Source organism: Triplophysa rosa, linkage group LG8 (genome assembly GCF_024868665.1).
Source record: "Triplophysa rosa linkage group LG8, Trosa_1v2, whole genome shotgun sequence".
Taxonomy (NCBI): Eukaryota; Metazoa; Chordata; class Actinopteri; order Cypriniformes; family Nemacheilidae; genus Triplophysa; species Triplophysa rosa.
In genome coordinates this window covers 17,148,079-17,170,304 of record NC_079897.1, presented here as the reverse complement: position 1 = coordinate 17,170,304, position 22,226 = coordinate 17,148,079, and the positions used below count along the sequence as shown (strand labels likewise).

At 38.5% G+C, this 22,226-nt stretch overlaps 1 protein-coding gene across 1 annotated transcript; it reads right to left on the bottom strand.

Moving 5' to 3' along the window:
• Window positions 1–10,859: 10,859 nt before the first annotated feature.
• On the bottom strand, window positions 10,860–21,796 carry has2 (hyaluronan synthase 2). The gene is made up of 4 exons (XM_057340198.1): window positions 21,351–21,796; window positions 16,024–16,650; window positions 14,282–14,383; window positions 10,860–13,448 (listed from the first exon to the last, which is right to left on the bottom strand). The coding sequence occupies exons 2-4, from the start codon at window positions 16,648–16,650 to the stop codon at window positions 12,519–12,521; spliced, it is 1,659 nt and encodes a 552-aa protein (XP_057196181.1). The 5' UTR covers window positions 21,351–21,796; the 3' UTR covers window positions 10,860–12,518.
• Between the last annotated feature and the right edge of the window lie 430 nt (window positions 21,797–22,226).

Sequence of the window (22,226 nt, the reverse complement as noted above, 5' to 3'; positions counted from 1 at the left end):
TGGTGGCTGATGTTATTGATGTAAGGATGGATGAGATATATTGATATATCTAATTCACTGTAAAGAAAAAAACGGTACAGTTTTAATAAAAATGAAAAGGGAAATGATAAAATTCCACTCGGGTCCTAAATTGCTCTCCTGAAATCAAAGTACATTCCAATGAATTAATGCAGCCTCTTCATGAATCCTCTATAAAAGCACACATATAAGTCACTGAGATGGTCTCTGTGTGATCAAAATGTGTGCCATGAATGATTGTATTAATGAATGAATGAATGAGTTACACCACTTGCGCTTTAAAAGGGGGAGGAGATCGAAATAAACTCTGGGTTTACCAAAGAAAACCTGCTCCCGACCAGGTTAGGTTCACAGAGTAAGTTATTATGGTTACTGACTCTGAGTATAAGTTACCTCTCCTTTAGAAACGGGCTTGAGTTAGCCCTCTTTCTCGGGTTTGACATGCCTCACATTCTGAAACGGAAAACCCAGAGTTTCCCTCATTTCAGGGTTAATTTACTCAGAGTTTTCACTAAACCTCCTTTCTGAAAAGGGGCCCAGGAAAATACTTTCACCAAGAAGATTTTGATTTACTTAGAAGATTTAAATGAATGTAAATATGAAATGTGAATATGAAGTGAAATGAACAATAAAAGTAAATGAAACATATGAGATTGTCTTTTCCTCCTCTTTCCCTTTAAGAAATGTAGGTTTTGAACTCCTTTGTAGTTTACTTGATCTAATTATATTATATATATTTATATCCGGTTTAAATTTGTTACTTTGGTTTATAAATCGTCCCTTTTTGTATATAAATTTGTATTTAATTGATTTAAATTCGATCTTTTGTTTGATGTCGCTTTAAAATCTCTAATTATTTTTGGAGCTTTGTTTCTTATTACCTTGGTTGAATTAGAACCTTTAACCCACAAAGAATAACATTTTCAATAAACAGATCACATCAAGAAAAATAACAATATAACTGAAAATAATACAAAAACTTGTCAGTAATTCATCATAGATGAGCAGTCCTAAAACCATGGAACAAGTGTGTATGTACGTGTGGAAAGAAAATAGTCCTCTGAATCAGTGGCGGTTCTAGACTACTGTAACGTGGGGGGGGGGTTTAGGCAGGGGCCACTTATGCATTTAGGGGGCACACTAACATGTGTCATGATTCATTTTCAGTCATTTTTCACTGTCATGTATTACTGTTTTCTCTAAGTAAACTAATAAGCTAATAAAACAAGTTCAGCTCAAATTAATGTTCCATGGTCATTTATTTCACAACACATTGTATATAGTCAAAATAACAATGACAACAATAAAAACATTTAGGCACTTTTCTGCATCTTAAATGTACATACATAAATGAAAAACTACCCACAAACAAGATATCCCAAAATCAACTTAAGCAGTCATCTTAACATGAGTCACATTATCAGGTATTTCCTTTACACAAAGAAAAAAAACATGAATTTCAAAATTTTCACATGTGATATATGTGGTTTTGGCACACTTTCATGTGAATGCCATGTTAACTAAATACTCATGTAAAAACTCATGTTTTTCACATGGAATTTCAGGGTTACAAAAGTCCTCTGTTCTATTGGACTTTCTTCATTCTCTAAGCTTTTGTGCATTTCTGATTCTGACTCTTTTTCAGAAGCATCTTCTTTCTCCAGCCTTGACTGACTATTATCTTTAGTTTTCTTATTAAAAAAGGACATTATGTCCTTAGAATTTTTCTCTTAATTTTAACTGCAAATGGAAAATTATGAAAATGTGTAAATGAAACCTAAAGCTCGACTCTCAAATACACCACAAGTAATATACAGGACAGTATAGAATAAACTGTATTGATTACTTGAACTCTGCTACAGAGGTGGACAAAGTACACAACTTCCTTACTTGAGTGAAAGTACAGATACTACTGGTCAAATATTACTCCACTACAAGTAAAAGTTGAAAAGACAGATTCTTACTTAAGTAAAAGTACAGAAGTACGTGCTTTTAAAAGTACTCAAGTATTAAAAGTAAATTTCCTTTATGTCAGCTGTGCATTGTTTTATTGTCGTATACCTTATGCCTCTGAAGCAGCCTACTGAATACACCAAGTAGCTCACAGTATCAGTTGTATTAAAGGAGTAGTTCACTTCAAAATTTGCCCCATTGACTTTCCATAGTAATTTTTATTCCTACTATGGAAAGTCAATGGGGGCAAATTTTGCAGTGAGCAACTCGTTTAAGAGCTTTATATGTTTAGCACATATATGTTTAGTTTAGATATAATCCTGTATGATCATTTAGCCTAATTATCCTCATTAGCCCCCTAGGCCTATATGTATTTATGAGCAGTGTTCTTTTATTTTGTATATTTCCTTTACCAGTTTTAGCAGCAATTTACCAGTAAGTAGTAAGGTTCTTGTAAACAGTCAAGTGTAGAACCCATGTTTTTGTTGGATTTATACCATTTGTATTACCATAATTTAACTACAAACATAAACTATAGCTAGTATAATGAAACTATGGTATTTTTAGTTGCTGTGGTTTTACTAAAGATTATTAATTGGAGTATGGTTCCTATATATAGAAAATGGTAAATTTGTGGATACTGTGGTTTTACTGCAAATACCATCCCTGCTGAAAAAAAACAATGAATTTTTGAATTAGAATGAGATTTTTAAATTAAATTCCTCTTTGTAGTGTGTTTTGGGTTTTATTCCAATGGGATTTACCATCCCACCAATAGAATCCATCACATACAAGTAGACAACAAGTATCCATAGTACAATTCCCATTATAACCATTAAATCCATTACATTTTCTGTTGTATTTTGGGCAGGGTTCTATTGTTTTTATTTCAACAGGAATACTTCAACTATAGTTACTTCAGTAAAAACATCATTCATTTTCCAAATCGCTTTAAATGATATAGCAGCAGATCAGAAGTTAACACGCACGCGTAGCTCAAGGTGTATGTGATGCTTATTTACCGTTTAGCCGTTATGCCGATCATTTTCATGACAATGTTTCTACGATCTTTGACTGATCGTAACCCACAGATGATTACACCACACGTTAACATGTGCCTTTTTCGTCTTTTATTGTTCTATTTGTCTTTTTAGAGCGCTATCAACGGTGTAGCAGTGCCTACGTTCACATTAGTTTAGCGGGGAAGATCCCAGAGTTGCCAGATTTGCGTAAAAAAAATGCCAAATAGCCATTCAAAGCTTGCCGGAAAACCGCGAGTTTAGAAAAACTGAAATACTTGGCAACAGTAAAAGGTCCTGGAAAATCGCAAGCCAGATAAATTGCGCACACAGGAAACCCCGCTGCATAGAAACCACTTTCTACTTTTGGACCTTTTTTAAATGTAGTGGAGTAAAAAGTATGATATTTGTCTTTCAAATGTAGTGAAGTTAAAGTACAAGTACTCAGAAAAAATAATACTCAAGTAAAGTACAGATACTCAAAAAGTGTACTTAAGTACAATACTTTCAAATTTACTTAAATTTACGGTAAATTTACTTCGTTACTGTCCACCTCTGCTCTGCTAATTCCTTGGGAATGACAGACCATTTATTTTAATTATAAGGCAAAAGTGCATTTTATCAAACATTCACCCCAATAAATGTAAGTTGCATTTGATCTCATTTCATTATCAAATAAAATTTCTTTAGTGTGTTACACGTTCTCTGGCAGCAGCTGATTCTTTGTACAGGCACGAGTCACAACTGCTTTATATGTAGATTTAACATGCGCAACACCGGAAAATATAGGTCAGTATTTTAATATGATGTGTAATGATATGCATTTTCGTTATATTTTTACAAAATATTTCAATTAACTGTATGATGTAGACGTAATCTTGCTAACACGCACAGACTCGACATTGTTTGCGTCTTGCTTGCGTAATCTTCCTTTTGGCACACAAGCATCGTTACTGCCACTCGCAGGACAAACTGTGCATTGCACTCGAAATTGCTCGGTTGTGGTAAAAAATTCCAGAAATGATTCCAGATTTAGGCCCCCCCATAACCCCCCCTCTGGCCCCCCCTAGAACCGCCCCTGCTCTGAATCCAAATGATGAATCCGATAAATGCAAAAGTCTCTTATTGTAGTTAATGCAATTGTCTGTGGTGTAACATTAAAGAGTACTGCAATCAGTTCTGTACAATGTCGAGGTAATTGATGAGAAATACCAATAAAGGCTGAGTAAATTCCACTTGTGAAAGCAGATAAAGCACTTGTCACTCGACGAGTCGTGAATTCCCTTCTTTCTGTCTCTTTTAGAGTTCTCAAACTGGGAGGCTCGCCATCTCAGGATCACAGTTTATTCCAGACTTCCCCAAAAAAACCTGACCAAATCCGGGGAATTTCAACACAATTAATCATCCGCATTAGAATTCCAAAGGCCCCACAATCGGCTATCATCCACTTCAATGTCATCAATCGCACTTTACATCCGCTTAGATAACACCTGCGATCTGCAAAGCGCATGCTCGCCGTACGATTATTTCGTCTCACCTCTGACGTCATACGTAGAGCCCGTCATATTTACATTTACATTTAGTCATTTAGCAGACACTTTTATCCAAAACGACTTACAGATGAGGGAACAATGGAAGCAACTGGAACAACATAATGACAACAAAAAAGCATAAGTGCAACAAAAGAAGATTGGTCTCACATAGCCTATCACAGTGTACAGAGCTATGTTTTATTTTTTTAGAGAGTAGAAAATAGATAGAAGTCAGAGCTGATCAGTCAGGTGTTGACGGAAGAGATGTGTTTTCAGACGGTTCTTAAAGATGGCTACAGAATCTGCTGATCTTGTAGCAGCGGGCAGATCATTCCATAAATGTGGAACCGATCCCGAGAAGGTACGTGAGAGAGATTTTTTACCTTTTTGGGATGGCACCACAAGACGTTGTTCGTTTGCAGAGCGTAGGGATCTGGTGGGTACATACTGTAAGTCTGCATTAGCAAGTGAAGGTAAGGGGGTGCCAAATCAGTGGTGGTCTTGTAGGCCAGGAGCAGAGTCTTGAATTTGATTCGAGCGACTATAGGGAGCCAATGTAACTTAGTGAAGAGAGGAGTGACGTGCGCTCTCTTCAGTTCATTGAAGACCACTCTTGCCTCCGCATTCTGGATCATCTGTAGAGGTTTGGTTATGCAAGCTGGAAGTCCAGCCAGTAGCGCATTGCAGTAGTCCAGTCTGGACAGAACAAGAGCCTGGACTAGGACTTGCGTAGCATGCTGGGATAGGAAAGGTCTAATTTTCCTAATATTGTAGAGGATGAATCTACAGGACCGGGTGGTGCTGGCAACATGATCAGTGAAGTTAAGATGATCGTCGATCACCACTCCCAGGTTTCTGGCCGTTCTGGAAGATGTAATGGTTGATGAGCCCAGTTGAATGGAGAAGTTGTGATGACTCTTTGTGTCGGGCGGGATTACAAGCAGTTCTGTTTTAGCAATGTTCAGCTGCAGGTGATGGTCATTCATCCAGAGCGAGATGTCGGCTAGGCATGCTGATATGTGTGCAGAAACAGTCGGATCGTCAGGCTGAAATGACAGGTGGAGTTGTGTATCATCCGCATAGCAGTGATAGGAAAAGCCATGTTTCCGAATGACAGAGCCTAGGGATGTCGTGTATATAGAAAATATCAACGGACCAAGCACTGAGCCCTGAGGCACCCCTGTGTCGAGATGTTGGGACTCAGAGACCTCTCCTCTCCAGGATACTCTAAATGACCTACCTGTGAGGTAAGACCTGAACCATTGTAGCACCACTCCAGAGACACCCATAGCCTTGAGGGTCGACAGGAGTATGTGGTGGTTAACAGTGTCAAAGGCAGCAGACAGATCCAGTAGGATAAGTACAGATGATTTAGAGGCGGCTCTTTCCATTCTCAGGGCTTCAATTACTGAGAGCAGCGCAGTCTCAGTGGAATGACCGCTCTTGAAACCAGACTGGTTGGTGTCCAGGAGGTTGTTCTGGGTGAGAAAGGATGAGAGCTGGTTACATACCACCCGTTCAAGAGTTTCAGCCATGAAAGGGTAGGAGTGATACCGGTCTGTAGTTCTCTAACAGTGCAGGATTAAGAGTGGGTTTCTTCAGTAGCGGAGTAATACGGGCCTCTTTGAAGACTGTGGGAAATGTACCAGTGGTGAGAGACGAGTTGACAATGTGCGTCAGAGCGGGAGCAACCAATGGCGAGATGGCCTGGAGGAGATGAGTGGGGATGGGATCTAGCGGGCAGGTAGTTGGGTGGTTAGAAGACATGACCTTGGAGACATCATCTTGCGATAGGAGAGAGAAAGAGGGGAATGAGCATGTGTCTGGGTTTTTGGCGTGAACAAGAGGTGGCGGCACAGGGAACTGACTGCTGATGGTGGTCGTTTTCTTTACGAAGAAAGACACAAAATCATCAGCTGTTAAGTCGGATGGAGGTGAGGGGGCAGGCGGGCAAAGAAGAGCATAGAAGGTTTTATAGAGAGTATGAGAGTCAGGCGAGTCTTTAATTTTAGCGTGGTAGTACTGGATGTTAGAGGGCATAGGTTGTCTAAGCAGGAGGTTAGTGTGGAGCAAAGAGTGTTGGTGGCACTGTTAGTATCCAAGAGAGAGAGCTGTTCAGAGGGAGGGAGCGTGGCGGAGACCGCAGAGGATAAGCGGGAGGGAGAAAGTGATCGTAGGTTGCGCCGGAATGTGACCAGTGGGGAAACATGTGTAGTGTCAGGTCAGAGAAGTTAGAAGTTAGGTCGAGATCAAGAGTGATGAGGAAATGATCTGACGTGTGCAGCGGGGTTACCTGGGAGTGATGAGTGGAGCAGTGTCTTGTGTAGATAAGATCAAGTTGATTACCAGACTTGGGTAATCAAAAACTTCAGCATGGGTTGCTGAAGTGGTAACTCACATGAGGTCAAACGACGCAGTCAGGTCGTTGAAGTTGGCAGCCTGCGGTTTTTCAATGTGGATGTTGAAGTCTCCAAGTACCACCAGAGGAGTACCATCCTTGGGGAAGGATGACAGAAGCGTATCCAACTCCTCCAAGAAATGTCCAAGCTGACCTGGGGGACGACAGATAACCACAACATGAGTTTTAACAGGGTGGATGATAGTAACATGTCACTCGAAGGAGGTGTTGTCACACGAGGGTGCCAGCTGTTTGAACTTCCAGTCGTTGGGGATAAGTAGACCTGTTCCTCCACCCCTCCCTGATATGCATGGGCTGTGGGAGAAAGTGTAGTTATTTGAGAGAGCAGCCGGTGTGGCAGTGTCCTCTGGCTTGATCCAGGTTTCAGTAAGTGCTAAAAGAAGAAAGACCAGAGTGTTTAGCAATAGCTGTGATGAAATCTGCTTTGTTGACAGCAGATTGGCAGTTCCATAAGCCAATGGGAAATGTAATTGAGGTAGTTGTGGACGTTGAAAGAGTGCGCAGATTATTAGCATTAGCATTGCGTGGCCTTCTACGTGATACCGGTGATTTACGAGTTGTAGTAACAGTAGGGATTTGAAAACACATATTCAAAAGCGGGGAATAAGTAATATACAAGACAAGACAAATAACGAGAATAAATAGAAGTGCAAAAAGTTAATACTCAAGTGCCTTGTCGGTGTCCTTGCTCGGTGGAGTCGCACAGGTAGAGTCGATGGTCTTTACGCTCCTCGGCCTTCACATGGTGAGGGCTGCACGCGGTGGTTAATCACACTTAAATACCCGTCTGAATCACGCAATTGAATTCAGCAAGACTCGCCTTCAAAATCTCACAATTTTCATATAACAAACATAAAATGTTGTGTTTATTTATTTTAACTTTTTTTTATTCTTAGCACACCAGGACTACTTTTGTAACACATTATATTACTTCTTTTAATATTTTACGTAAAAATATAATTGTTGCAAATTACATTTTTTTTCTGATCGGCTCAATTTTAACCTGTGTTACATACAATATACATTTTAACCTGTCTTCAAACCCATAACGCTGTTGTTAATCATTCAACGCAATACCATTTGCTCTACAGGAACATTACTGCAAACCAAGTTCATCCAGATAAATAAAATGTTAAATCTTTTTCTCAACACTTAAAAAACAGACAATATACACGACTCATCTGCAGACGCAGTTTTATGAGCCTTTGGTGTGATTCGCATCAATACAGTTTGTCCACCTCCATCTGGCAGTCACATCAAGTGTATTGTGACCATGGGAGTGCTTCAAAACATGACATGAGCAAAACCCATTTACACTGTGTTTGTAGTGAAACTTTTTCAGGAAACGTATTAATGTGCTTGTCAAAAGCAGCCATGACTGTGATGACACACATTTGATGCCTGGCCACATGAACAGCTCCGGCATACATGGGTCATTTTTAAAGTATATATAGTGCATAGAACATATTGTGAGTTTTGTATACTGTAAAACGTTGCTGTAGTTTTGCAGCAGGTTTGCCAGTAACTTACTGTAGATTAAATTACTTTCCTATTAGTGCTGTTTTAAATTTGAGTTAAACTTTACTTTAACCAAAATTAAAACACTTTGACTTTTGAGATTCAAAATTAGCAATAAGAGATTGGTATTAGCACAGTAACACAACAAAAAATTAGCATTTTTGTCTTGTGTTCTAGAAAAATATTTAAAACTTCTTAAATTACGATACATTTACATAACAAGAAAAGTGACCCAAGATATTTAGTCTTCTTTCATGAAAGAAAATATAAGAACTAGGTAAGTTTATGTTTAAAACAAAATTGTAAATGAAATCTCCAGTAAATTACTGGCAAACTACAGCAAAGTTTTACAGTCATAGTCGCAAAAATCAAGAAATCCTTTATAAAAGATATCATTCTCGAAATAGTTTGACTCTGTGCTGATTCAAATGTTTTTTATTACATTATCTATGACCTGTTTTGTTAAACAATATAGTGTAAAAAGCAATATAAAGCAAAAAAGAAAACTAAACTAAAAATAATATCAATAATATTATAATATGTTTGTCCCTTCATGCCATGATGTTACATATTACATTACCGTACAAGCTTGTGTTCGGAGATGCTATCAAAACATGTATGTACAACTTGTTTAAAATAAATATATAAAAATAATATAATCAAGCACACGTCAATTTATCATTTATGATTAATAATTTATTGAAGATGTTAAAAGAATAAAATATAATACCCTGGCTCTTCTTAGCTTTGTAATTAAACTGAGTCCTCAGTTTTGAAGCTTCCACATTAGAAAAGGAATCCTTAAGACCCCAGTGGTTAATAAATAACTTCTGAAACAATGATGGGTTTGTTTAATAAACATATTAATATCTCAAGCTTATAAAACTGTAGACACTGGTTTCTGGTAACAGCTGTACACATTACGTGAAAGAGTTGAGATCTGGCTTAAGCCTGACCTCTGACATCAGGTGTCGGCGTATCATAATGTCTATGTAAGAATACATGAACGTATAAGCGCAGAGAATTGTGCATTTCTTGCATAAACCTCTTGATAACCCCACACTGGAAAACTTTGCTGTAATTTTGCAGCAGCTTTGCCAGTAACTTACTGTAGATTTAATGTACAATTTTGTTTTAAGCATAAACTTACCTAGTTTATATATTTTTCTTTCATAAAGCAAGACTAAATATCTTGGGTCACCTTTCTTGTTATGTAAATGTATCTTAATTTAAGAAGTTTTAAATATTTTTACAGAAAAATGCTTAGGAAGAATGTCATTTTTTTGCAGTGTTGCTGTGCTAATACCAGTCTCTTCTTGCTCATTTTGAATCTCAAAAGCCAAAGTGTTTTAATTTTGATTAAAGTAATTGAAAACAGTACTAATTGGAAAGTATGGTAAGTAATTAAATTAGCAGTAAGTTACTGGCAAACCTGCTGCAAAAACTACAGCAAAGTTTTACAGTACATGTGTAAGCTTTAAAATCATGTCTATTTTCAATGGCATTAGAGTTCGGATAGCATTACAGTGTATTTTTGGACACACCTAGGATGGCATTATGGTGATTAAATTATGACATTTTCATTTTTCAGTCAATTACTCCTTTAACAAATACCCTTCATTAGCCTGTATGTGAGAATGAACAGAACAAAGTTATTTTTTTATTTTATTATTTTTAAATTTAATGACCCACATTCATGCTTACCAGATTTTTACAATAAGCCTATATGAACTCCGCCACACCCTGACAGTGTAAAATCCGCCCTACTCTAAGCGTGACCAGAGCTTCGCCTGGAATCCTTTCCACCTGTGACCGAGTGGAAAACTGCAGTTACGTAGCTGCCAAGATTGCACACTGTCTGGAATGAGGAATTTTTTGGATAGCCGGTGAAAACTGTGTCTGGGCTCAAGCCATCATCATCCCAGTTTTCATAAGACTACAGCGGGCATAATTCAGAGTGTATACAATTTCCAAGGTTATTGCTATGAACAGAAGAAGGTACTGTATCTCATCTATGTTCTGACCCGTGAAATCATCTGATTTATGAACTAATTTCTGAGAACTGCAGTGAAAGATCACACTACTATTATTTGGACATCCTAGGAGATGAACCTCAGTGCTTACAGTAGTCTAGACTCCAGCACTCCATCCTGCTAACACTGTATACACCGTAAACAAAGAACATCACCATGGCGATCCTGCATCCCGATAGAGCAGGAAAAGAATTGTTCTATTCATCTCTCATCGGTCCATGATGAAATGGCAGAAAGGAAGCCAAGCAAGGTCTCTGCTTTTAAGAGCGACCTGAGGTCTTGGGAATTCCCCCACCCATTATACTAGACATTAAATTGTGTGTTATAAAGGCAGAGTGAAAACAGAAAACGCATTCATCAGGTCATATATTTATTGTTCAAGTACATTACGTTTACGTATGAAAAAGTATAGTTTTCTTTTATTTGGCACAAACAGAAAAAGTGCTTTATAAAAATACTGCCCAAGTCACTTAATCTTGAGTAAATGAATGTTTAACTTTACTCCTTTATTTAACAAACGATCATTAACTAAAATCCATAGTTTATTTCAACACAAAGTAACCTTACACAATGTGTTTCACCGACTTGATATATGATTCAAAACATAATCTTCATACATATATGTAAGCGGGATACATATACATACATCCGCTTCGCGTCGGGTGGTTCTTCGCCTCCACGTCGGGCATTAAAATCCTTTAATGCACGGCTAGCTGTGGATTATCCCGCTTGTACCATGGTTATTTACCAAGTTAAAGCTTTTATTTTAGATCAAACAGGTAAAAATGACGGTTATTTTGTCAGTTAATTTTAAATGTAATCAAACTGACTGGAGCTACCAGTGCTTTAAAGGCTTTTCATGCACACCTTCCAGCCAATCAAAATCCAGTATTCAAACAGACCATGGTATAAATTTATATATTTGTCAAGTATTCAATTTCTAGGGAATCAAATCTTCATTTGGAAAGAAAGTCACGACGTTACTTAATTGAAGGTTTAGCATCTCTTAAAAGTGTTTGCTCATGACAAAAAAAAATTCTCAGGACTTTAATGGACTACATGGCTGCGTGAAAATCACAAAAGGCATTTTGTGCATCACTTTTGTGCAAATGTTCTGGTTTCACTCACAACAGAATTTGAAAAGCAATCTTATTTCTGATTTTGCAAAAATTATGTGGGAGTGTTAAAACATTCAAATTAAAACAGCACAGGACAAGTTCATATTACAACACATTTAGCAAAGAATCAAAGCTATAAACCAAAGTAATGCATAAATAGACTGATCTCCCATCCAACACTTACTGTAATAACAGGAGTTCATTGTCCTTCTTGTCAATTAATAACTTATCCCTACATTTGGCTTGTAATGCTGTCATCACAGAGACAAATCCAGCTTCTTAATTTCACATTTTGGTCAGATACACAAGTCAATGTCCCAACAGTTAAAGGCACAAAGCATTTCGGCATATTTAAAAATGAATGAAAATAGAGAATCTTTCGTGGCTAAAAATAAACAAGTCTATATAAAAAGGCAATAAAATACATTATGCAAATACAAAAGAACAGCACAACCAAAATACTCTGAAGTTTAGGAATTGATCTAAAAAAATTATACATACAGAATATATTTATATATATATAAAACAAACTAAAGTTTAAAAAAAATCATAAATTACTTAGAAAATTGAGTCTCACTCACACCATAACCACCGAGGTATTTTGTTCCGTAAAGTTCTAGGTCAAGCATTATGCATAATGAGAGTGAACATGAAAGTGCAAAGAAGTTGTCATTTGGTGGTGAAATACTAAAACTTTGAGAGTATAAAAGCTCACATAAACAGTTTGAATCTTATTAAAACGTTTTCCTTTTTTCACTTCTAAGGAATATCCCACGTATTAGTCACAGCAGCAATAAAGTCTCCTTACGGTGTCACTTCCGGTCACCTGTGAAGCGCCTGCCTTCAGGAAGCAGTCTGAGATTCTTTGTAATGTAAACGCAGAAAAGGGGAAGGGCATAGGGAAAATACTATACATCGAGAACCATGTCATACTGTTGGCCTTTTTTCCGTTTGCCACACTTTGTTATGAGGACCACGTACAACGTCAAGAACACGACCCAATAGCTGGCATACACGATCGCTCCGATTATTAAAACGATCTTTTCAGACTCCGGAAAAGGCTTTCGCGTCTCTTGAATTATCGTATAGATAATGCCGACAAACAGGATCGTGAACCAGATCGAGATCGGAACGAGTCCGATGAAATTCACTACGATGGTCTTCCTTCCAGATGTCCCCCAACCGGATTTGTTTATAGTGGCTATTGCAAACATCTTAGCTGGTAAAAGACTTGACATGTATAATACTGAGTAGAAGGACATGAATACCATAACAATGTTTCCACGGAGGCAACTAGCAAAGGAGGACTTGATGAGCGCCACCACCTGGACGATGAGCAGGAACAGAAGAACATTCCAGATCCGGCCCTGGTAAAAGAGCTGGATCGCAGTGGCGATGAGAAAAAAGGGGAAGAAGCCGGTGATGACCGCCTCGTAGGTCATCCACAGGTGATGCTTGTGAAACCACATGGAGTTGTAAAGCCATTCTCTAAAATACGATTTACTCCAGCGGGTCTGCTGATTCAGCCAGCGCAGGTATGTGATGGGCGTCTCGGTCAAGCACTTGGAGCGAGCCGTGTATTTTGTGGCATATCCCAGGCTCAGCACTCGGTTGGTCAGGTGGCGGTCATCGCCAAAACTACAGTGGCTTCCCATGAACGTCTGATTGTACCAGTCCTCCAGGAACTCGTGAAGCAGGGAATTCCTGTACATCCCCAAGGGCCCACTGATACACTGAACGCACCCAAAATACGACTGACAGGCCCTTTCGATGTTGAACGCCATCCAATACCTCACACTGCTGAGGAAGGAGACCCACGACTCGTATTTGTTCAGAATCTGGAGGGACAGAGCAGAATTTCAAATCAAAGAGCCTGTAGTTCAACATACAGAATGACATGTAAATCTTGCTCATATGCCACATTTGTATTCTATGTATGGAAGTAGCAAGTAGAACAAGACACTAAGATCTAAAGACTCTTTGTATAGGATGAACAGAATTATGCATTGAAATCAGATTCCATATGGTGTGATAGGAGTACTTAAGTATTCTAAACAACCCTAACACAGATGAGTCTGTTTGGCTATAGTGAAGGCTTTGTGACCCACAAAAAGTTAGTGTTCAATTCTTGTCTTTAAACAATTTTATTATTGTAAGAATATATCAAATAAAAAATAAGATCCATAAATAAAATTCAAATATTTTTAGGTACATCTCATATGGATACAAATGGAAGTGCTTTAAGTCCCCGTGAACCAACAGTTGCAGTCATTTTTACTTCCGTATTCTGATGTATTTCTTAGAGAAACAGAATTTAAAATAAGAAAAATAGAGGGTGTGGCTTGTGTTTTCATTGGAAATTAGATGTATAAAAATTGGCGTTGCATTTTTTAATAAAACTGGCAGCAGACTGAAAGTTGGAGGGGAGGAGTTAACGAATGCTCCGCCCACGCCGCCTAACTTACGTCATCTGAAATGGATAGCCACTTCAGGGCATTTTCAGATTTGATTGAAGATTATGAGGGCACTGAATTTTAAAAAGAAAATGACCCCCACTGATAAGCTATTTATAATAAACACTGCAATATGCTATGAAAAAGTAGGAATTGTCATTTTTAATTTCACAGGGACTTTAAGGCAAGGCAAATGTCATGTGATAAAGAACACATACCTGCACATCTCCACCTACTCCTCCAACCATGGGATCTTCCTCCAGAACCTTCACCATCTCCACTGAGGAGGCCGGATCCAACATTGTGTCTGAATCACATACCTGCATCCAACAGAATTCAACATTATTATTAAAAAGCTTTAACCTTTCTTGAAATAATAAAATTTCAACAGATGCTGTGTACCTCTCAGTTTATAACGTTTATTGTTAACAACAAATTGTGTCATCACTTCAGTGTCTGTATCTGCACCACATGCGCAAGTGTTACGTTACTAAATGAAATGCGTCATTGAGATGGTCATGTTGCAAACATTATTCCCACAATCACATCTATAGAAACCAGATTGCCTTTGGTTGAATGGTCAAAAAGAATCAGATGTGCTGCTGAATTCACGTATTGATCTCTCCCACATGATGCATTAGTCACTAAGCTCTGGCTTACACGTTCTGTTCTGTTGTGCCAGTAATTCTGATTCAACAAACATGTGGACACGGTGTTCAAACGCTAGGGGGGTTCAACTGGATTTTAGTGAATAAGATGCTGGTTTTTGGCTAATACAATGCATTGTATTTCAATGCAAAAGCCTGCCCAAAAGTGGTGATACTGTTTGTTTAGCAAAGTCAAAGCTGAAATTTAGTCTCCAAAGAAAGTCAGCTTTTACAACCAAATCCCACAGTGAAAATAACCACAACCCTGGTAGCAAGATCCGTGATAAGTTAAACACAATTAGGGCTCCACACTCAGAGCAAAGGTCAGGGATCTTATTGGAACCAGGTGGCATGTGGATAAAATAACATCATTTGTTCGGTGTGCAGGCGACCCTTGCATGATTATCTGTGAATGACAGCTACGGTTTAACCATGCCTTTCATTCTTTCACTAACTTACTTTAGACTTTTAGCTTGAATCTTTTGCACAAAGAGGATGTTTGGATGACTTGGTTCACCCCAAAATTCTGTCCTTATTTACTCACCCTCTTGTCATTTCAAACCTGTATGATTTTCTTTCTTCTGCAGAACACAAAAGAAGATATTCTAAAGAAAGTTGGTAACCGAACAGCGCCGGCACCCATTAACTTCTATGGACACAAAACCAGTGCAAGTTAATGGGTGCCACTTAACAGCATTCTTCAATATATCTACTTTTGTGTTCCGCAGAAGAAAGAAAGTCAAACAGGTTTGAAATGACAAGAGGGTGAGTAAATGATGACAGAATTTTCATTTTTGGGTGAACTATCACTTTAAGAAGGTCTCCCAAAATACATTATATCTGATAAAGTTAATGATAAATAGATGTTCATGTAACTGCTATGCAAGACACAGAATGTTTATATTTTGTTTCTATTGGTGTATATTGTATTATATTATCATTTTAAAAAATCCACAGCGGAGGTCTTGGGGGTTTTTACTTATTAATGCAACACGAACATTTGTGACACATTCCCTTGAGCTAAATAAAAGCTCAAGCCATGATCTAACAGCAATGTGCGTGGAAAACACCAGCGATGTGCTCTGGAAGTGCCAGAAATAGTCCTGAGATATGCGAATGATTTCCTACACAAGTTCCTGAATGAACAGCATCAGTGTTAAGCAGGAATGTACTCTCCTCACCCTCAGCGTACTACATGCTCCCGTCTAGCATCCACTTAAAGAGTCACAAAAGCCTCTTTGTACAGATTGGCAGTTTTGCCCCCGTGTACTTGGCCAGGCAAAGCCTGAGCCGCCTGAGAGAAACAGACTCACCTGCACATAGTCGACACTTCTTCCCAGGGCTTTGAAGGCGGTGTACATGACCTCCCTCTTCCCGCCCCACTTCTGCATGATGCACACACACTTGTTGTTGAGAACCAGGCGAGAAACTTGCTGTATGCTCTCGGCGTACGACTCGTCCGTTTCGTCCGGGCCTCTCTGGTGGTAGTTGCTCTTCCACACGTACGTGGATGCCTTGTCCCGGCCCATGGTGTCTCGGAAGATCTCCATCATGTAGTTATCATCTTCATTGTTCCCGTCGATGACCATAATGACTTTTATGCCGGGGTAGGTGAGCCTCTTGATGGATATCAGGCATTTTTTAAGGTAGTTGGGGTCTTCCTGATAGGCAGCGATGCAAAGGGCCAGTGATTTGTTGAGTTTGATGGGCGTTTCCAGGGAACGCCTCATGTTCCTGTGTTCCAGCAGAGCAAACAGACTCTGTATGATGAGGTGTACGACTAGGATTGCCCCATAAAGACCAAAGGACAAATAATTGCCTGGAGTTGTTATGAGCTTATACCCCATGATGTAGGCCGTAGAGATTCCCACAAGCAGCGAAATGCCAAACAGTGTCGTCCCAACAATCCTTAGGTAGGAGAAAACTTTATCACATCTCATCTGAAATCAATAAGAAGTTATTGAGTGGTGAGTATCATGATTTACAATTATTAAACAAAATACAGTAGCCTTAAAGGAAAAGTTCACCCAAGAGTTAAAATTCTGTTGTCATTTACTCACCCTCAAGTTGTTTTACATCTGTATACATTTTTTGTTCTAATAAACACAACAAAAGATATGTGGCAGAATGCTAAACAGTTCTTGGCCACCATTGACTACCATAGCAGGAAAATGTGCTTTATAAATATTTTTGTTCTGTTGAACACAAAAGAAGATATTTTGAAGAATGCAGGAAGGCAAACAGTTCTGGGGCAATTTTGACTATACCATTGTCATTATTCCTACTATGGTAGTCAATGGTGGCCAAGAACTGTTTGGTTACAAGCATTCGTTCAAATATCTTTCTCTGTGTTAATCAGAACAAAGAAATTTACAGATTTGGAACAACTCGAGGGTGAGTAAATGATGACAGAATCTTTTTTTGGGTGAACTGTCCCTTTAAAAGTGTTCAGCTCCTATTGAAATTCACCACATTAGGTATAAAATATGAACCCAAGTAATTCACTTTTAGCTATATTTCTGCATAAACTTTATTCATAGACTGATCCCTAGGTCATATTAGTATGAGTCAGCTTCCCTCAATTTTATTATGCAGAGCAGCAACAGATGTTGTTCATTACATGAACCATTGAGATGTTCCACTACTGTAAGTTTGACAACCAAAGTGTAAAAAACCCAATTCTAAACAAATTCTAAATATTCATTGCCTCAGAATTGAAAAACCAAAGATTATTTGCGAAAAGTCTTGCTTGAAAACTGTCCTTGTGTTATAATTTTTGTGTAAAACAAATGCTTCTTGGTTTGCACAAATACTTTTTGGGTATCCCTGCAAGTTAATAACAGAGAATTACTAGAAAGACTGCACATATAAAGGAAATGACAGCGGACGTGAGGACAGCTTTATGGGGGCAGATTTTTGCATTTCACTGAATGCATCACATTCAGCATAAATGCATATAGTCATATTCCTTGCATTTTCCCCCTCTCGTGAATAGCTGAACGCTCTCTCTATGACCATTTGTTCCATGTTTCCTCGCTAATGCACTTTCCCCCATCTGCTTGGCAGACGTGAGTGTGCAGCACCACCCTCTGACATCATCTGTTTATATCTCCGTGGGAACACATGAACGGTGAAATTACCATGCTAAAGTCTTTTCACAACTGAGTCAAGACGAATTCAGTAATGTCTGCGTTTCATTTAACCAACACTAAAACCTGTCTGAAGGACCTATCTCTTTTGATTTAGATTAGGAAGCGGTTTCGGCCATGTGGTCGTCTCCGGCACAGCATGAGTCTAACTGGCATGTGTCGCGGCCTTTAACGTCATCCGGCACGTTTATGGGGCCCTTGACATAGGGCCCTACAGACCTGAGGAACCACACCTCATCCACATTAGACACGTGTCGGCCCATTGGATTAAGGAGAGCATGTGTTGATAATGTCTGAAACAGGCTCTTGGGGTATCGCCGAACCTGCTTAACACTTCAGATGAACCCATATGACTCATTTAAAAGTGTGAAGACTGCTGACACGGCAAAATGTAGCCAACATGTGAAAGGACACTTAGACTAATTGTGATTGTGCGTGATAGCAGAAGGGACATTATCTTTGCGAATGAGCTCATTGATCGCGGTTACGCAAATTGGTGTGTGTTTTGTGTCTGCCAGGATGAGAGAGGTTAACTTGCAAATTGACTTGCCTTGTTGTGAAGGGGGGGGGGTATGCTCTCCTTTAGATAATCCTTAAGATTGTTCTGAAGAAGTGTGTAAGACATTTGTCATTAACTGGTTCGCTATAAGCATTTAACCCCATTTATCAAAACTATTCGGTCTTGGAGACTGAAGTATATTTTCATTGCATGTTGTGTTGAAGCCTATGTGGAAAATTATTATAACGTTATTGTTTGTATAACTATTGCATATGAACTAGTCTGCAACTACAGTACATGCATGTTGTGTACATTATCTATGAAGGTCTGGAACTGATTCAACGGTCCTAAAGCTAAGCAGGGAGTGGTTCAATGCAGAGTTGAATCATCCTCGATAGGGAAAACTAGAACCTGAGCTTTGAACGTAGATAAAATATTACGGTGCAGCAAAAGTAAATTAGCACGAGCCACAAGGGACCCAGGCTTGCAAAGCCCCTGTGAACAGCACCACAAAATGAGTCAAAGCTTGTTTTAGATCAAATGAGAGCGTAGATCAATCATTCAGCACTTGGCCAATGGGGAGAAATAGATTAAGGCATTTAAAAGGCCATCAAGGGCCAGCCACAGTAACACATTCATTTAGAGTGGACTTTTACACCATGCCTGAACGTAGGGGGAGGTAGGTTGTGTTTTTTAATAGAGACAGGAGGATTTGCTCATCGTCATCCCCGGGTTTGGAAGACAAAGCTTTATTTGAAACACAATAACTCATCAATGACCCTCAAGACAGTTATGCGGCAGGAAATTCGAGGCTCGTGGCTTAACTCTTGTTTTGGGGGAAATGGACAGAAAAGTAAGGGGAAGTCCTTGATATAGTGCATGAATGTTTAGCAACAGTGAATCACGGGTGAAATATCTTACTAAAATAAGTCAAATCCCCACGGCCATCTGTATTCATAACACAATTTATAACAGGATTTAAAAATGAGACTATTTTATTACTCACTCCCATGTCATTTCAAACCTGTATGACTTTCTTCTGCAGAACACAAAAGAAGAAATTTTGAAGAAGGCAGGGGACCAAACAAAATGTTTTACCAGCATTGACTTCCCTTGTGTGGACACAAAACCATTAAGACATTTCTCAAAATATCTACTATAGTGCTCCACAGAAGAAAGAGTCATTCACAGGTCTTGAACAACAGGGTGAATACACATGCAAAATAAATTTTATTCCGCAATGAACTACTCCATTATCTAAAACAATCTGATATATAACCATTTAAAATGTTAAAACACTTCAGAAAGCTAAATGCTTCATGGATGTGCAAACTTCCTGGAAAAGATAACAGATAAAATAGAGCTAATGGTTTTCCCATCAAACAAGCTATTTCACTGAGAGCCATTTCAATTCTGGAACAGAGACAAAACTAGAGGCACTGCCTTGTTATTGCCCTTCTGAGATAAGACAGTGTATACTGCCGGCTCTCCTTGGTGGGTGGTTCTGTTCTCCCAGCAGAGATGGTGGAGAAGCTGGGAACTTGGGGAACCGCCACAGTCGCCTCCCAAATAAATCACCAACAGCACTGACACATCCATTAATCTGTCATACTGTAATACTGTCATCTACCATGTTTGTTGTTGTATGGGCTCCTGTCTTTGACACTTAGTGTTAAACTCAACCACTGCTTCCTCCATCAAAGTTCAAGTACTCTGAAATCATGAGAGCTGTAAAGAACAGCTCTGGTATTGTTCCAGAACTACCAAAAAAGTCTTACGAAACTTTTTTCCTTAATGGTTGAAACTGTCAGACAGGGAATGTTGTGGCATTTTCACAAACTGTTATAAGTGGCTAAAGAGCCTTTAACTGCTGTTATTATGGGGACTTTTGCCATTAAGAGGTTCTCTTGCCTTGGCACATCTTCGCATAACTGTCATCCTGAGCACCTGATCAAAGTTGTCATTTTTAATTTAAGTTACAGTCTCAATGTCTCAAAAACATTAAAATATCAAAAAAGCTATGTGAAAAAAGGAGAGGGGCAATTAGGAAAAGTTAACTCATTAAATTAAACATTCATGACAATGATCACTTTGAGTTTGGCTACAAAAACAATGGCAAAGATATACAATGATTTTTAACCCAGTCATAACACAGTATGTCATTCAACGACCCGATCTACTCATAGGCAATCAGTATTTGTAAACCGTTTCCATATGTTTAATTTGCATTTGTGATCCATTTCATTACCATGAAAACTGCTGACGCAGTAAAGGCGTCACAACGCATCACCATCATTTTTTTATGGATTCTGCTAGACGCGCGCATGAGCTGTTTTGCGCCGTCATTGGATAGAGTTGCCAGAACAGAGGGAATACCGCTATCCTTCAGCAATTCTCAAATAATACTGCGATCGTGTTCGTGTAGTATTACAGTTGTATATAGATATCGAATAACAATTTTAATAGTTTAACTGATAATAAATGTAATTTTTATTATTGCTAAGTATAATCTAGTAAACTGTTAAAAAAGGGTAAAACTTGGCAGAAAAAACGTATTAATAACAGCATTAATAGCCTACTGTTGTGGAAAAACATGGCCAGCAACATAAATGTACATCAACATGCGACAAGAAACATCAATGACAAGTTGAACGTATTGTATGTAATATGTAGGCTATTTTTTGTACAAATTATTTTTAGGTTATTAATATTTTTGCCTAGCTGCTTTGCATATTGTTGAGCTTTGCTACACAGCAATATGGTACATAAAAGAAATGCAACCCGTGGGGCCTTTGGGGAAAAAATGGCACGTGTTGGTATGGCAAAAACTGATGGCTTAAGTCATTCAAAATCATCTGACCTCATCATTGTTTAAAGAACAAGATTGCGAAATAAAATGTATGTAAATATAACCAACCAAGGATAATAAAGTGCTGTCTTTGTGTCTACAAATATTGAAAAAATATGATGCATTAAATTATTATGACCATACCTTGGAGGAGTTATGTGGAGTCCCGTTAGTTAACTGGGTTGTCCGACGAGGCTCTGTAAGCACCACTGAGACTCTACAAACCTTTCCATCAAAGTTTTTGTTGGGAAATCAGAGCAGACCCGAATGGAGCATCTGCATTGCAAATGTGTGCAATATCCACGTTTTCCATATAACGACTGAGCACATTCAAGTTTCTCGCCTCCTCCAATACATTGATTATGTATGTTTAGCATCAGTCTGATGTGATGAGGTTTGTTGGAGCATCTTGGTAGTTAATTCTGATGATGTCAGGTCATAAAAGACAGATACAAAGTTATCCAACAGTAGTCAATGTTGGTGACTTAAGATGTAATTCATTCAAGTTTATCCAAGCGTACAGGTTTAAGTAGTGAACTGTCCTTTTCTGCGTCTAATTTCTCCCAGACGCTATAAGTTTATGCTTCCTGTAACCCATACATTTGTAAGACTCTTTTTAACCGGGCAGGGTTTTGAGTGCTTTAATAAGGGGGTTGGTTCGGGGGTAAGGAGGAGCGAACATCTGAGAGGGAAAAAAAGTGCTACCCATTCAAACTTCCGAAAGAGGGGGGGGTAGGGGGGGTGCGTTTATCAAGCAATTAGCCAAACAGTCTTCAGCTGTGAAAATAAAAAAGCGACACAAAAGACGGAAATGGTGAGGTTTAGAATATATATATTAATAACAAATGAATAATAAAAACTATATTAGATAAAAAATACGTAAAAACACTTACAAGAAGTTTGATGGAAAAAATATCAAGATCAGACACAAAATGAATCTTTCTAGTATGTGGGGTTTAAATGCCCTTAATGCGTCGCCAACTAAGTGGGTATTTTGCGTTTAGTATTATGCGACTATTA